Here is a 13452-nt window from a genome sequence, read left to right as displayed (position 1 = left end):
GGTTGCATGGCTTTGCAGGTTCCTTTGAGTTTCTCCATGGTAAAGGGGCTCTCCTTTACATACTTCTGCCAGCTATTTCTGACCTCCGCCGCCCCCCCCCCGCCCTTCAGTTGATGTTTCTAGGGGTGGTGACATGTATCAGTAGAGTGTGAACTGAAATAGTTGAGATGCACTGCCTGCTGCTTTCCAGGGGGCCTGAAACCTCCTGCTCCTTCCTTTTGTGGATGGGAGCCGCTCTCTGTCTCCCTCAGCATAACACCTCCATCTTGCCCCTTCTTCACTCTCATCACTAAGCATCCTCCCCTGGCAGGTGGCCAGCCTGAGAACAGTGCCATCTAAAGAGAAAAGGGCCTCTGGGAGCCTGGTAGGCAGCATGGGCCTGCATGCACTAGGTTGTCTGTAGAAGCCTCCCTGGCCCATTCTGTCACAGGGTACACTGAGGGAGTGGGAGAATGACTTAGGCATCTCTGCTTATCTGTTTTCTTTCCCTTGCCATTGGTACAGGGAACTGTTTTTATGTCAGCATGCCAGCAGGACCTCTGGACTCCAACACTGAGCCTACCGGGACACCGCTAAGTCCCTCACAGCCCCACAGCCTCCCTACATGGCCAACAGAGCCTCGGTACCAGAGGGGAGGCATTGAGGATCAAATATGTTCCACCTGCTCTCCCCCGAACCTGGTCCTCAGGGATGTGGGTATAATCTTCCATACCATCGAGCAGCTTACCATCAAGCTTCACAGACTCAAGGTAAGAACATGGCCTTGAGTCAGTAATCCTTCTATCCTTTACTCAGGACAGTTATATATTTACATAAGTAAATGTGTGTATGTATGTGTGTGTGTACAGATATGTGTATATACATATACACATATATAAACATATTGAGCCTAGGGCCTCATACATGCTAGACAAACATTCTACCATTAAGCTACATTCCCAACTCAGGAAGTGTGTATCTTCACTGGAGTCCTAGGCCGCCACCATCTTCAGCTTACCTGCCACATCCTCTGAGCCTTGACACTGGAACTCAAACACTCCTTCTACAACTCTTGTAGGACATGGAGCTGGCTCACAGAGAGCTTCTCAAGTCCCTTGGAGGAGAGTCATCTGGTGGAACCACTCCTGTGGGCAGTTTTCACACAGAGGCAGCCAGATGGACAGACCACTCTCTCTCTCCTCCAGCCAAGGAAGCCCTGGCCTCTGACTCCCAAAATAGTCAGGAGCAGGGATCCTGCCCTGAAGGTGAGTGATGCCAATTCCTAAGGGAATGCCATGACCCATGAGTAAGCATAACCAAGCAGTGAGGGGTCATCCCATGACCCTGAGTTATAAACCAACACAGTCCCTCAGCTTCAGAAAAGGATCTTTGCCAGGCATAGTGGGATACACCTTAATCCCTGCACTCAGGAAGCAGAAGTCACCTTAGACTATGTAGTTCCTGGCCAGCCAGGACCACATAGTGAGAAAAGGGGTAGGCGGCGTCAGAGAACAACCTCAGCTGTCTGCCATCACTTTCTACCCTGGGGCAGAATCTGTGTTCACCACTGGGTAAACCAGGCTCGCTTGGGATTCTCCTGACTCCACCTTACCTATAGCCATGAAACTGGGGCTATAGATGTGCACTCCCACATCCAGGTTTACACAGATTGTGGTGATCCAAACTCCAGTCCTCTTGCTTGCATGGCAGTGCCTATCCATTGAACTCTCTCTCCAGCCCCAGGAAGGGATCTTTTTAGGGAAGCCACACAGAGGGTCCCCCCAAATAGGGACCAGTACAGATCCTTCTTTTTAAAATCCTTTGTGTGGATGCTTTGTCTGCGTGTAAATCTGTATACCACATACATGAAGTTCCCTAAGGAGGCCAGAGACAAGTTTAATACCGTGGAACTGGAGTTACAGGTGGTTGTGAAGCCGCCATGTGGGTGATGGGAATTGAACCTGGGTCCTCTGGAAGAATAGCAGTGTTCCTAACCACTGAGCCACCTCTTCAGCCCCCAGAGCCCTCTTTTTATGTTGAGGTCATGCACCCTGGGTTCCAAGGGAAGGCCATTGCCATGGCCTGACTCAAGAGAGTTAACACACTTACCTGGTTTTGGGGGGCCAGGCAGAAGTGGGGTTCTCATAGACTTGCTGAAGTCCCACAAGAAACAAGGGTTAGACTGACAGAATGGCTCAGTGTTTAAAGGCATTAGCCACCAAGCCTGACCATCTGAGTTCAAGCCCCAGGTAGAAGGAGAGAACTGACTCCTGCAAGTTGTCTGACTTCCATATACATAAGTAAAATTAATTAGGCTTCTCCAGACAGCTGGTGCTAAAGAGTAAGCCGGGGACTTGCAACCTAGCCAGCTTCTCAACCCTCACCATCCTCCCACAGGCTCCGACACCCCCATGGAAGACAGTGCCACAGACACAGCTGCATCACCAGGACCATAGCCATCCAGACAACCTGAGCCTCTGCTTCTTCACTCTGCCGGAATCTGGCCTGGGCCAGAGCACAACACTTGGAGACCCAAGCCTCCCCTTGAAAGATGCAGCAGAAGCCCGGGGAGAGACTTGCATGTTGCTTGGTCTGTTCACATTGGACAGTTTCAGTGTCTCTTCCTATTAGCCAAGTCTCCATGGCTTTCATCTCCTAAGCATGCTGACCACAACAGAAAGGTCTCCCACAGTGGTCTACCCCTTCACTCCACATAGCTATGTAGCATGTGTGGGGTGTGCTGTGTGTACAGTACCCTCAGGTGTGCAAGTCGAGGGAGGAGACTTCTGTGTAAATGCACTTTTTTCCTCCCCTTCTTCCTAGGCCTGTGACAGCTGGGTGCCTGACTCTCCTCTCTTTCCCTTTAGTTTCCTATAAATATGTCTATTGTATGTGCATTTTTGCCATTGTAAATAACTTAGCCTTCTCTCTGTCAGAGACAGCTGAGAGCAGTCAGCAGCCCAGTTCAGGGTGGTGACTGTCTATGTCCCATCCAGACTCCAGCCCTGTCAAGCTCCAGGGCCCTCCTCATTGTCAGGAAATGAGCCTGTGGGGAGCATCTTGCCTGACCCATGCCCACCCCTTCTCCACTTGCCCCATAGAAACAAATACAACAGGTACGGAGCTCAAAAGACCCTAAGACAGCAGAGTCCCTGAGTTAATTCAGGGCCCACAGCAGCATTGGTTCATTGCCGTGTCCTCACTCCACTCCCCACTGATGAACATACACACTGTGCTAGGTGTATATATACATATATATAAATATATATAATATATAAAATATAGATATGGGAATGACTGTTTTACTGTTAAAATAATGTATACTCTTATTTTCTTCCTTTCATGGTTAAGATTTTTTTAAAGAAAAGTTAAATATTCTTCCATTGTGGTTGTATAATTCTTAGACTGATACAGGATATGTTGGTTGTAACTGGTCAAGAATGGGTAGAGGGAGCCAGGAGAGCCCCTGCCACTCCAGGTCTTGCCACCTCTCCCAAAGTTTTAGGTGTGGGGCAAGTGACCCTGGTCAAGAAAGACAAAGAAGCAGGGATGTCATGTCCTACCCTGGTCAGGTGTAGGGCTGAAGACAGAGCTTTAGAGGACCTGGCAGACATAACTGGAGAAGCCATAATGGATGATCATGGTGCATCTTGACAGTGTTGGGACTCAGAGCAATGGGAGATGTCACTGGAACCATTCAGCAGCCAGTGCTGGGGCAACAAGTGCAGAAATGGAGCTCTAGTAGGCAGAGGGGCTAGAGATGAGGGTGATGTTCTCTTTATCTTGTCTAATGTTTGGCCTTTGCTATGCAAATATGGATACAATACCCTCTCCAGAGTGCCTTCATCTTTAAAAGCTGAGCCCTGGCATCTCAAGCCAGGTAAACTCAGGGGTTGGAGATAAGCAGCAGGGGATGCTGGGGGGTGGGTCTTTCTTCCAAGCTTCCTCCCTCCATCATCCTAAGGCTATGTGTGTGCAGGCAGAGATGGTCTGAGGGATACTGCCGTGACCCTCAGAAGCTAGAGCAAGGGCCCTGGCTTTGTAGCCAGGAACTCAGTTCATGTCCCCAACAGAGCCATGGTATGATTCAGGCCACCACTCTGCCATGTCTAGCCAGGCAATATGAACAGACTCAAGAGCCCAAATGTTCCAAGCAGAGTGATTTTCCAAGAATAACACAGCAATAGACTATGTTACTGGTCCAAGATATCTCCCAAGAAGATAGGGCTGCCCGTGGGAGGCCTAGATAGCTGTGCCCTCCTCCTCCTTGACCTTGGCCTTCACAGGATCCCTTGGCAGCATCAGTTCCTGAATCATGGTGTATGTTGGACACTGTGGGTCAAAGCAGTTTTTCTGAAAGAAAGGGGAAAAAAGGACATTATGTCTTCAAGAAAAAACAATGCCCTGGACAATGTTAGAGCTGGTAAGCAGGGGAAGGCAGTCATGCCATTGGTAACTACAGAAAACAAAGGTTGCTGCATTCAAACAAAGAATCAGGCAATGATGAGACCTTCTGGAAAAGGGATAGGAACTCACGGCAAGGGACAGCCACAGCAGCCCCAAGGGGCCCTTGGCCGAAGTCTTGGGCTTGGAGACCTGAACCTGGTATTGCACGGCGGTGAGGAAGGCTTCCAGCCCCACCTCTGTGATCCGGTTTCCTGAGAGGAGGCACAGACAGTGGCACCTGGCGTCATACCTGCCATCCCCAGGTCACCAGGCAGGACTTTTAACTAGCCCTCTATCCCTATTCTTTCTACTTTACACCTTCCCCACCTAGCTACCTTACTCATCTCACTACTGCCCTGGATCCCATCCCAGTACTTCCTCTAAGCTCCAGCCCCGTGGGTCTGACAAAAAGATGCTCATCTGCTTAAGAATCAAGTACACCCCATGGAGCTGTGGTGACACCCCTTAGCAGGATGGAGCCTAGGTAAGAACAGGTAAGGCTTGCAAACATACGGAGGAGGTTGAGGTGCAAAAGGACCTTGTTCCCAGGCAGGAAAACCTTCCCATCACGGTGCTCCACAGGTTCCAGGAGAGGGTTAACCATCTCTGTAGTTTCAACAACTAGCTGCTGAAGCAGAACATGAGAGATGATCAACAGGCCACTTAATTAATTCATTCATTCAACATACAGGTTTTGAGTGCTGGTTATAATTCAGGTTGTGTCCCTAGGTGCTGGAGAAACAAAGATAAATAAGTTCCTCAAAAAGTTCCTTGGTGTGGGGAGCCGGAGGATTAAACAAGAATGTGGTATGGCAGGGCCCTTGAAAGCAGAGGAGTATGGGAATGTGGGCCTTAAAAGAGGCAGCCTGAGAGTGAAAGTTGAAGGTATGCAGACATTCAGATGAAGAGGGTGGGTTCCCCAAGCAAGGAATGCGGCAGGTGCAAAGACCCTGGATCCCTGCTCAAGACAAAGGCAAAGACTAATGTGGGGAGTAGAAAGCCACCCTCCTCCTTCCGTCTGACTCATTCTTCTGCCAGAACTTGTCTTGGGTGCCAGGAAAGACTTCTAAAACCTGGGTTTAGAAGACTTCTAAAACAAGGGTTTCGAAACCCTTGCAAAAATATGTGACAGGGTTGTAGAGTCCTCCTGGAGAGAACAGAGATGACAGGATGGTGTCCTAAGAAAGGCTGAGTCACAAAGCATGAAAGGGGATCCAGCAACAAAGGTGGGGGGGATCTGAAGGAGGGTCCTGCATGGGGCAGTGTGGTGACAAAGTGCCTTAAAGAGCACCTAAGGGGCAAAAGCAGCATTTGTGCCTGTGTGGTGTTGGAGGAATTGATCGTTAGCTGAAGACCTTAGAGAGCAGAGCCTCGGGTGTGCAGCAGGTCCAAGGTCAAGGGACCTGCCACATGGGGAGGGGAACGGGGAGTTGTAAGTGGCATCTCCACAGTACACACAGGTCAGATAGGATTCCCATGTGGACTGGAGTGGGCTTACAGAGGGGGCTGCAAAGCAGGAAGAACGGGGTGGCATATCCCTCAGGGCCAGCCACATACCTCTGACTCCAGGAGGATGCTGCGCTTCTCTTTGCTCCCCGTCTTCGTCCCTTTTCCCTTGCTCATCTTCTGCTCAGGGATGGTTACCTCTGGGACCAGAAGAGGAGCCAGAATGCACAGAGCAGACCAACAACCCCCCCCCCCCGACACCACCCAAACTCCCCAAAGAAAGGAGCTTGGTAAGGCAGAGTCCCCGAACTCTGAGACTTGGGGGAGAACATAGGAACATCTGCAGTGAGCTCCCATCTAGATGGATGGATTCCTTTTCTGGGGACAACCACAGAGGCCTAGTCCTGAAAGATAGAGTAGTGAGGCACAATGTCTAGGCCAAATGGACACTCAGTATTTCAAGGTGAGGAATAAACAAGGCCCAGGGAGAGACATGAAAGAACAGCTCCTGGCAGACATAACCGGGTCAAAACCAGGCCCCCACATGCTGCCAAGGCTCACTCTATGTGGAGAAGATTCACATAATAGGGTGCTCACACTTACTCCCTTTGCCTGCCTTTGAGGCATCTTCTTTCTTAGGGGTTCCTTGTGTGGGTGACTGCCCCGGGCCTGACTTCTCTTCCTTCTTTACAACTTCCTATGAAGGGTGTGAAAAGGCATAATGGATACCCTACCTCCCAGAGGGAGAGCATCTAAAGGCTGGGCTTGAGAGACACCTTCAAAGGCCAAATCCATTGCCCTTCTTCCTACTACCCTGTACACCATGGAAACTCCTCCCCCATCCATTCAGGGCCCAAGGTTCACTCTCACCCAGCACACCTACCCCTGTCTTCTCCTTTTTCTTGCCCAGGCCCTTAGGTGTTTTTATTGTCTGCATCTTTTCTGACTTGTCCACCAAGGTAATATTGCTGATGCCCACCATCTGCAACTTGTCCCGGTCCCGGTCCGTTTTGGAGTCCCCGTGTCGGGAGGAGGAAGGCTGCACTCACAAATGGGAGGGTGCAGAGGAAGTAACTAGAACTCTTCCCTTCTCCACCTCCCTGCCTATCATCTGGTCTGGGACCAGAGTTGCTGTTGGCAAGGAGGAGCCCAGAAATGGATGAGACTGAGCTGGAGGCTCCGACTTTCATCCTAGGAGGGGGACGTAGTGCACTCTTTTTGTTGGTGTTGATTTGTTGCAGTGCTAGGGATCAAACCCAGGGCAAGCCCTCTATGTATTGTACTATACCTCCAGACCTTGGTTTTATTGAGACATCGTCTCACTCTGAAGCTCAGGCTGTCCTTGAACTCATCTCTCATCTGCCTCCTAATTGAAAGGTTTACATTATGCCCAGTCGGCAGCTTTTGTTGAGCTAAGTTCTAGGCAGTATTCCAAATGCTGTATAGTAACTGGTGTAATCGTCTCAAGTGTGTGAAGAAAGTAACAGTTACCCTGCTTAGTTGAGGAAAATGAGACCCAGAGGGTAAGCAGTGAGTTGATAATCAGAAACGAGTGGCTTGTGGGAAGGACTTCAAGCCCAGGTGGCCTGAATAGTAGTTTGTCTCTTAACTACACTCTATCCACCAGAGTGACTGCGTAGCTGGAGCACCAAGTTGCACTCGGCAGACGCTGGTTTCCAGAATCCAGAAGGGAAAGGATGGATCGAATTTTAGTCATGAGCAGCAGACAGAAAAGCAGCCTTCCTGGCACCAGGTAGCTCCTCACCGATCGAGACCGTTCCTGTGATCCTTTCTCCAGCAGTAGGCGCCGCCGCTCCACCACCTCCTTGTGGGTCAGCTCAAAGGGACGCAGGACCTGAGGCAAAGCCAACTCCTTTCATCAGACACCTGAATCAGATCCCCTACCCCGCCCAGCATGCAAACCCACCTCGGCCAGCTTCAGTGCTCCCTTGTCTTGAATACGATTGTGTGCCAGGGACAACCAGAGGAGAGAGCGGTTCAGCCTCAGCCCCTGGAGAAGACAGACCTGTAAGCCAAGGGCAAGCCAGCGTCCCCATGCATCTTGCCCAACCACACGCACATCCGCAATGTAGCCAGCGCCCTCATCCCCGATGTGGTTGAATGCCAGGTTCAGTGAAACAAGGGTCCGGTTGCTGGTGTGCAGTGTGGACAGTGCCTGGCCTAGGAGCTGCGCCCCGTAGTCATCAATGTTGTTGTTCCTCAGAGACAAGTGAGCAATCCTGGGGCAGGGAGAGGGAGAACCGGTGTTCCTGGGGCTTGGGACCTCTTGCGGATATGAGTGCTTCAAAATGATCTATATATAGGTGGAGGGGCAGGAATTAAAGGTGCCTGGGGACAAGGAGAGGTAAGGACTAAAGATAACTTCAAGGGGGGGACAGGCCAAGAAAGGAGAGTGAAGTCAAGAAGTCTCACGTGCTGTCCAGTCCCATGAGTTTGTAATAGGACTGCTCCGGTATCGGGTTCCCCTCCAGGGACACCTTCCTGAGGATAAAAGGCTCTGAGGTCTAGGAATCGCCACTGAGGCCATGCAAGGAGGAGGGGAATTGAGGGGAAGTATGGATCTTTGGGGAGCATTTGGAAAATAGAGTCTGAGGATATCTATCCCCCAATATAGGAAGCACATCTATGACAATTCCCCCAGGCTAGAATTCCAGAATTATGACCACGGGAGGGGCCTGTTCCCTGAGCTGATCTATAGGGCCTGCTCCTGAGCTGACATATATACAGTGATCTCTAAGATGGCCTTCACTGAGTCCTATTTCTGGATACCCAGGGCCTGTGTTATATATAATCCTGTCTTCTGCAGTTTAGCTAGAACTACTGACAGTTCTTTGTGTGTTTGTGTTTTGGTTTGTTTTGAGACAGGGTTTCTCTGTGTAGCCCTGGCTCTCTTGGAACTCCCACTATAGAACAAGCTGTCCTCGAACTCAGAGATCTTCCTGCCTCTGCCTCCTGAGTGCTGGGATTAAAGGCATGCACCACCACCACCTGGCTCTCCTGGTTGGTTTAAACCACTACATTTTGGAGTTACTTTGTTACACAGTAATAAATCACTATCTACAAGATAATAGCTTCTCTCACAGTCCTAAGCAAAAGGAACCAATAGGTAGAAATTTCTCTATTCAAATGTTTCCTGTGGTATATAATTATTGCTCGGCCTTTTGGACTGCCTTGTTTCATATAAACAATTCACTTCAAATCATCTTATGTTGATATGGCTGATTCTTGCATAATGAATTCACAGTTCTTTTTCTGTTAGCTCATTTGTTTCTACTTTCCCAGCTAAAGATATAGCCCCTGCCCTCAGGGAGCACCCATCCGATTCACAGGAGGAAAGCCCATGTGGATAGCACTGAGAGGTACTATTTGTGAAGCAAGAATGATGACTAGGGTCCTATAGGAAACTGAAAAGGGCCAGACGGCTAAGTTGGCTTTGTCCTTTGTTCAGCAAACTGCAACTGCAAGTAGGCTCTGCTTCCGACCCATCCACCCCATGATTCCTAGAAGGCTGGCTGAGCACCAGGTCTCCTGCACACAGACTCCCCTGGTAGGCAGCACTCCCTCCCCCCCTCCCCACACTGCCCAAAGCAGTTTCTGGTCATGGGCCCTTCTCTCCCTGCTCACTGTACTGGGTCATGGAGCAGGGGAGATGATCTCTAGGGAGGAGGTGGGGCCTCAAAGCGCTCTGTGGATACCATGTAGTCTCAGGTGGGACTCCCACCACCCAACAGACATAGGCTAAGCCCCATTTCCACACAGTCTAGGCCTACAAATGAGACTTGCTAACTCTGTAAACAACGGCTTCCCCCTCAGACACCCAGACAGGCCACTTAGGCCTAACCACAACTGACCTGAGTGTGGAGGAACAGAGAGGCAAAAGGGCGATGAAAGTGGCCAGGGTATTATCCGTCAGCCCCACCTTCCAAAAGCTAGTATTAGAAACAGAAACAGCAGCTGGGCACCACCTCCCACAGGAAGCCCCCTCCCACAGTCCCCCAGACACGCCCTCCACCCTCCCCAGCTGAGCCTACTACTATCTCTCTCAAGCCAGCCAGAGGCTGACTCGAACAGTGCCTCTCACTTGATGGCTTGCAGCTGGCTGAGGGAGGGCAGACATTTGGAGAAGATCCCCAGGATCCGATCCTCAACTCTCCAACCTGAGGAAAGGCCAAGGGCATCTCAGGCCTGGGAGGAACCTAATGTGAACCAGTAGTGGGTGGTGATACTCAACAGGGCTGTGGAGGGGGCACCGGCACTCACCCCGGATGTAGATCTCTTTCACTACCTTGCTGTCCTCCTGCTCCAGCTCCACCTGAATGGTAGGCCGAAAGAACACATATTTGCTCTCCAGGCTGTTCTGGCTGCAGGATGCTGACAGCCGCTGGTCATCTAGAAGACAGGGAAGTGTGAGGGCTTCCACAGCCACAACATGCCCCACCCAGTGAAGGAGCTGGGTGGGCTATGGCTCACCTTGGGTGGCTTTTTCTGACATGGAAGCAGAAGGGACAAAGTTTTGGTTGGGCCGTGGGCGGGTGACAACTTTGGGAAAGTCCGTGTAGCCTGACCGTGTGCAAAGCTCAGCGAAGTCTGTCTCCAGGACCCCAGAGCACTGGTACTCCTCTGCGGGGGTGGCAGCAGAGTGAGCCCAGTGCTCACCGCAGCAGGGACCTCCGTGCTCACAGCAGCCCCAAGTGGAAGCTATTTTGCTAAGTCCAAAGCTAAAAACACTGGAGGAAAGCAAGAACTCACAGAAGGGGACTAAGTTACTCAGCAGGGCTGCTGACCTGCTAACACTATATATATATATATATATATATATATATAATATATATATATATATATATATTGCCAGTCAGTGTCCCAGAGTTTGTAAAATGTTCTGTTAATTCAGTCTTGTCCACCGAAAGCTGGTGTCTGACACCAAGAGACCCCTGCTCTTCTCAGTTTTCTCCATGGAAGGGTTCCTGAAAATGGGGAGTTCCTGCCAACCACCCCACAGCAGTATGCAGGCCACCAGCAGAGGACACTGTCAGTTGTGCCTGGCCTTCTATGTCTGTGCAGTAGGGAACATGGTTCCAGGTACAGTGCATGGCACAGAACACTCTTGGAAGAAAAGAGTGTGAGAAGCTTTGCTCCTGTGCCCAGCTGTCAGTGGAAACTCGGGCCATGGGAAATGTTCAACCATTGAGCCCAATTTACAGATTTAATGGTAGGAGACCCTGGGAAGTTGGGTGGCCCCTGCATAGCCCTGTGCATGCTCAAGCTGGCTCTCCTCTATTGGGTGTGGCCATCATCCTTCTTGGCATCACCTCTCAAGAGCAGAGCCCCTCAAACTTTAACATCCATAGGAATTACCTGGAAATCTGTTAAAACACCTTCCTGGGCCCATGCCCAGACTCACAATTTCATTCCCTATGAAGAAGATCTCAAAGGAACTTACTCCTGTCCTCCTCCACCCCCACACCAACTCACAGTTTGAGAAATGGGCCATCAGATGGAGTTTCCTCTAAATCTAAACACCCTTCAGGCATCTCTACCCCATGGTAGTACAGTGACAATACAAGTCTCTGTGCCCTCCACATGGCCCTTACCCAAGCTCCTGTACAGTTGCCACTCAGCTCTCCCCTGCATCCTTGCCAGGGCCTTCTCTGCACCTCTTCAGGCACTTCTGACCCATCTTGGGGAGTCTCAGGTTTGAACATCCCAACACCCTAGCAGTTCCCAAAGCCATTTCAGCCTGCCCCTTTTCATTACTGCTGAGCCGCACTCCTGAGGCACACCCCCACATGCTCCACGCAGCTAAGGTGATGCTGGGTCCCTCACTCCAGTCCTTTCATCAACACACTCTACCTCCCAGGAGCCTAACCTACCCTCTTGCAACTACCACTGTCCTTGAACTGGGCTACTTACTCAGTCACAGTTCATCTTCCTGCTTCCTTGCTTCTCCTGTTTCTTGTTCTCTTTTACTTCCTTGGGACATAATCTTGCTTCGTATACAGTCCAAGTTTTATATAGAACCCAAGTGCCTCCTGCCTCAGCATCCCAAGTGCTGGGGTTACAAGCATGTTCCTTTATGTGCCCAGAGAACTCAATGCTATCTTGTCTTCCCTGTGAAGATGTTTCTTCTCCAGTTCTTCCTAATCTGCCTGTCCCTGTCAACTAGCACAGACGGGAAAAAGGCACCCACAAAAGGGTGGACTATTCGAGTCTTCCCAGGTTGTTTTATCTCCATTCCAGGGACAGCAGGGCCCCTCTTTCCTAGCAAAAGCGTCAAATTTTGTATCAAGACACCTTCTGACAAATTCTTTTGTACTTAATTGGTGAAAATTGATTTCTGTCCAGAAAAGCCATGGTCCTATTCATCTAACTTTAATGGTTTTCTTTAAATATGCCAAAGCAGAACGGTGTCCTTGGCCACATAGCATATACTCAAAAATTAACTGGGCTAACTGAGTATCTCTAGGGCCTGTTCAAGAGCCCTCCCATAGCAGCATGGGGTCTTCCCGCCCCACCCGTTGTCTTTGGGTATCTTACCATATCTTATGATGTATGTCAGTATCCCCTGGAAATGTGTATTCTTTAAGGCCAACCCCTGAAGAGATCCACCTTTGATCTCAGCAGAGATAGAATTCTGAGTTCTGAAGCAACCTAGTCTATATAGGAAGTTCCAGACAAAATTTTCTTTAATAATAATATTAATAATTAATAATAATCCAGCTCTGCGGCTCTGATTAACCCAACCCCAGCCCTGACAGCTTACCGGGATTTTTTGGCTCCTCCTCACCGACTGGAGGCAGAGGAGCTGCTGGCTTCTCCTTAGTCCGTTCCCCCTTCTTGGTTACTGCACCGGATGACTTCTGGGTCCCAGGACGTGGAGTCCTAGGTGAGGTTCCTGTAGAACTCGGCTCACTTGACATACTGGTGGTTCTGGGTCCCTCAAGTGACAGGCAAGATGAGACAGGGCTCTGTGGGCCTCACCCTGAGGGTCTCCACTCATCGGATCCAATTGGCCAGCAACTGTACAACTGCAGGCTCTAGAGTCCCTCTCCAGGACAACCGAGCCTGGTTGGGTGGGGCTGTGGCCAGAGCAACGGCAAAGAGAGCACGTGACCGGCGCCTGATTGCCCCGACCAGAGCGAGTGGGCGTGGTTTGGTACTGTTCGGGTCTGAACAGCAGAGCCCAGGCAACCTAGGGTCCGTGTAGATCCTGGGGCAGAGGGGACAGACTCCTAACAGGCCCTACTCACAGTGATGCGGGGAGCCGGGGCGACACTGAGCAGGGAGGTGGTAGTGGGTGGAGGACACTCAGAAGGGGGACTTCAGGCTTATTCTCTAGACAGAGTCCCCAGTGGCTAAGAGCAAGGCGCTCAGGCCTGAGTTCTCTCCTCTTCGGCTTCCTGGAGGACTGGAGGCTCAGTCTGATTGACTGGATCCAGGAGTTCCATCCTTAACCATTTTGCTGCCCTGGGCCCCTTTGGAGTTGCTCGGCTTCCTCGAGCCTGGCACCTCATTCAATACCACTACATGGACCCCAGCACTTCAAGCACTGATGCTGCTCCC

The 13452-nt window shown here is 50.6% G+C and overlaps 2 protein-coding genes across 13 annotated transcripts in view; one reads left to right on the top strand and one right to left on the bottom strand.

Annotated features, from left to right (window-relative positions):
• Nucleotides 1–3263, top strand: part of Arhgef11 (Rho guanine nucleotide exchange factor 11) — a 126090-nt gene extending 122827 nt beyond the window's left edge. For both annotated transcript variants that reach the window (XM_027393031.2, XM_027393032.2), the window contains 3 exons: nucleotides 505–749; nucleotides 1058–1244; nucleotides 2377–3263. In XM_027393031.2, coding sequence (XP_027248832.2) covers nucleotides 505–749; nucleotides 1058–1244; nucleotides 2377–2435 — 491 coding nt within the window. In that variant the 3' untranslated portion in view covers nucleotides 2436–3263. The remainder of the gene's footprint in view (nucleotides 1–504; nucleotides 750–1057; nucleotides 1245–2376) is intronic.
• Nucleotides 3264–3529: 266 nt separating this feature from the next.
• Lrrc71 (leucine rich repeat containing 71) lies at nucleotides 3530–12992 on the bottom strand. 11 transcript variants are annotated; one of them, XM_027393039.2, is made up of 16 exons: nucleotides 12653–12991; nucleotides 12427–12573; nucleotides 10363–10512; nucleotides 10153–10281; nucleotides 9974–10049; nucleotides 9744–9821; nucleotides 8305–8373; nucleotides 7952–8111; nucleotides 7799–7882; nucleotides 7637–7726; nucleotides 6755–6910; nucleotides 6475–6568; nucleotides 5983–6071; nucleotides 4964–5053; nucleotides 4516–4637; nucleotides 3530–4332 (listed from the first exon to the last, which is right to left on the bottom strand). In XM_027393039.2, exons 1-16 carry the CDS (start codon nucleotides 12807–12809, stop codon nucleotides 4293–4295), a joined length of 1731 nt encoding a protein of 576 aa, XP_027248840.1. In that variant the 5' UTR covers nucleotides 12810–12991; the 3' UTR covers nucleotides 3530–4292. The 11 variants fall into 11 exon arrangements, with proteins under 11 accessions (XP_027248840.1, XP_027248841.1, XP_027248837.1 ...); XM_027393040.2 differs by having other exon boundaries at nucleotides 4964–5050; XM_027393036.2 differs by having other exon boundaries at nucleotides 3613–4332; nucleotides 4939–5053.
• Nucleotides 12993–13452: the final 460 nt, after the last annotated feature.

This window comes from Cricetulus griseus, assembly GCF_003668045.3.
Source record: "Cricetulus griseus strain 17A/GY chromosome 1 unlocalized genomic scaffold, alternate assembly CriGri-PICRH-1.0 chr1_0, whole genome shotgun sequence".
In the NCBI taxonomy this organism is placed as follows: domain Eukaryota; kingdom Metazoa; phylum Chordata; class Mammalia; order Rodentia; family Cricetidae; genus Cricetulus; species Cricetulus griseus.
Note: the sequence above shows the minus strand (reverse complement) of the source record. Positions and strands in the feature narration are given on the sequence as shown.

Coding starts and splice junctions, on each gene's coding strand:
- Lrrc71 (XM_027393036.2), bottom strand. CDS start 12,809: ATGTCAAGTGAGCCGAGTTCTACAGGAACCTCACCTAGGACTCCACGT. Junction 6,569..6,754: donor AGAAAAAGGAGAAGACAGGG/GTAGGTGTGCTG, acceptor CACCCTTCATAG/GAAGTTGTAAAGAAGGAAGA. Junction 4,638..4,938: donor TTTGCACCTCAACCTCCTCC/GTATGTTTGCAA, acceptor GCCTCCTCTCAG/GAAACCGGATCACAGAGGTG.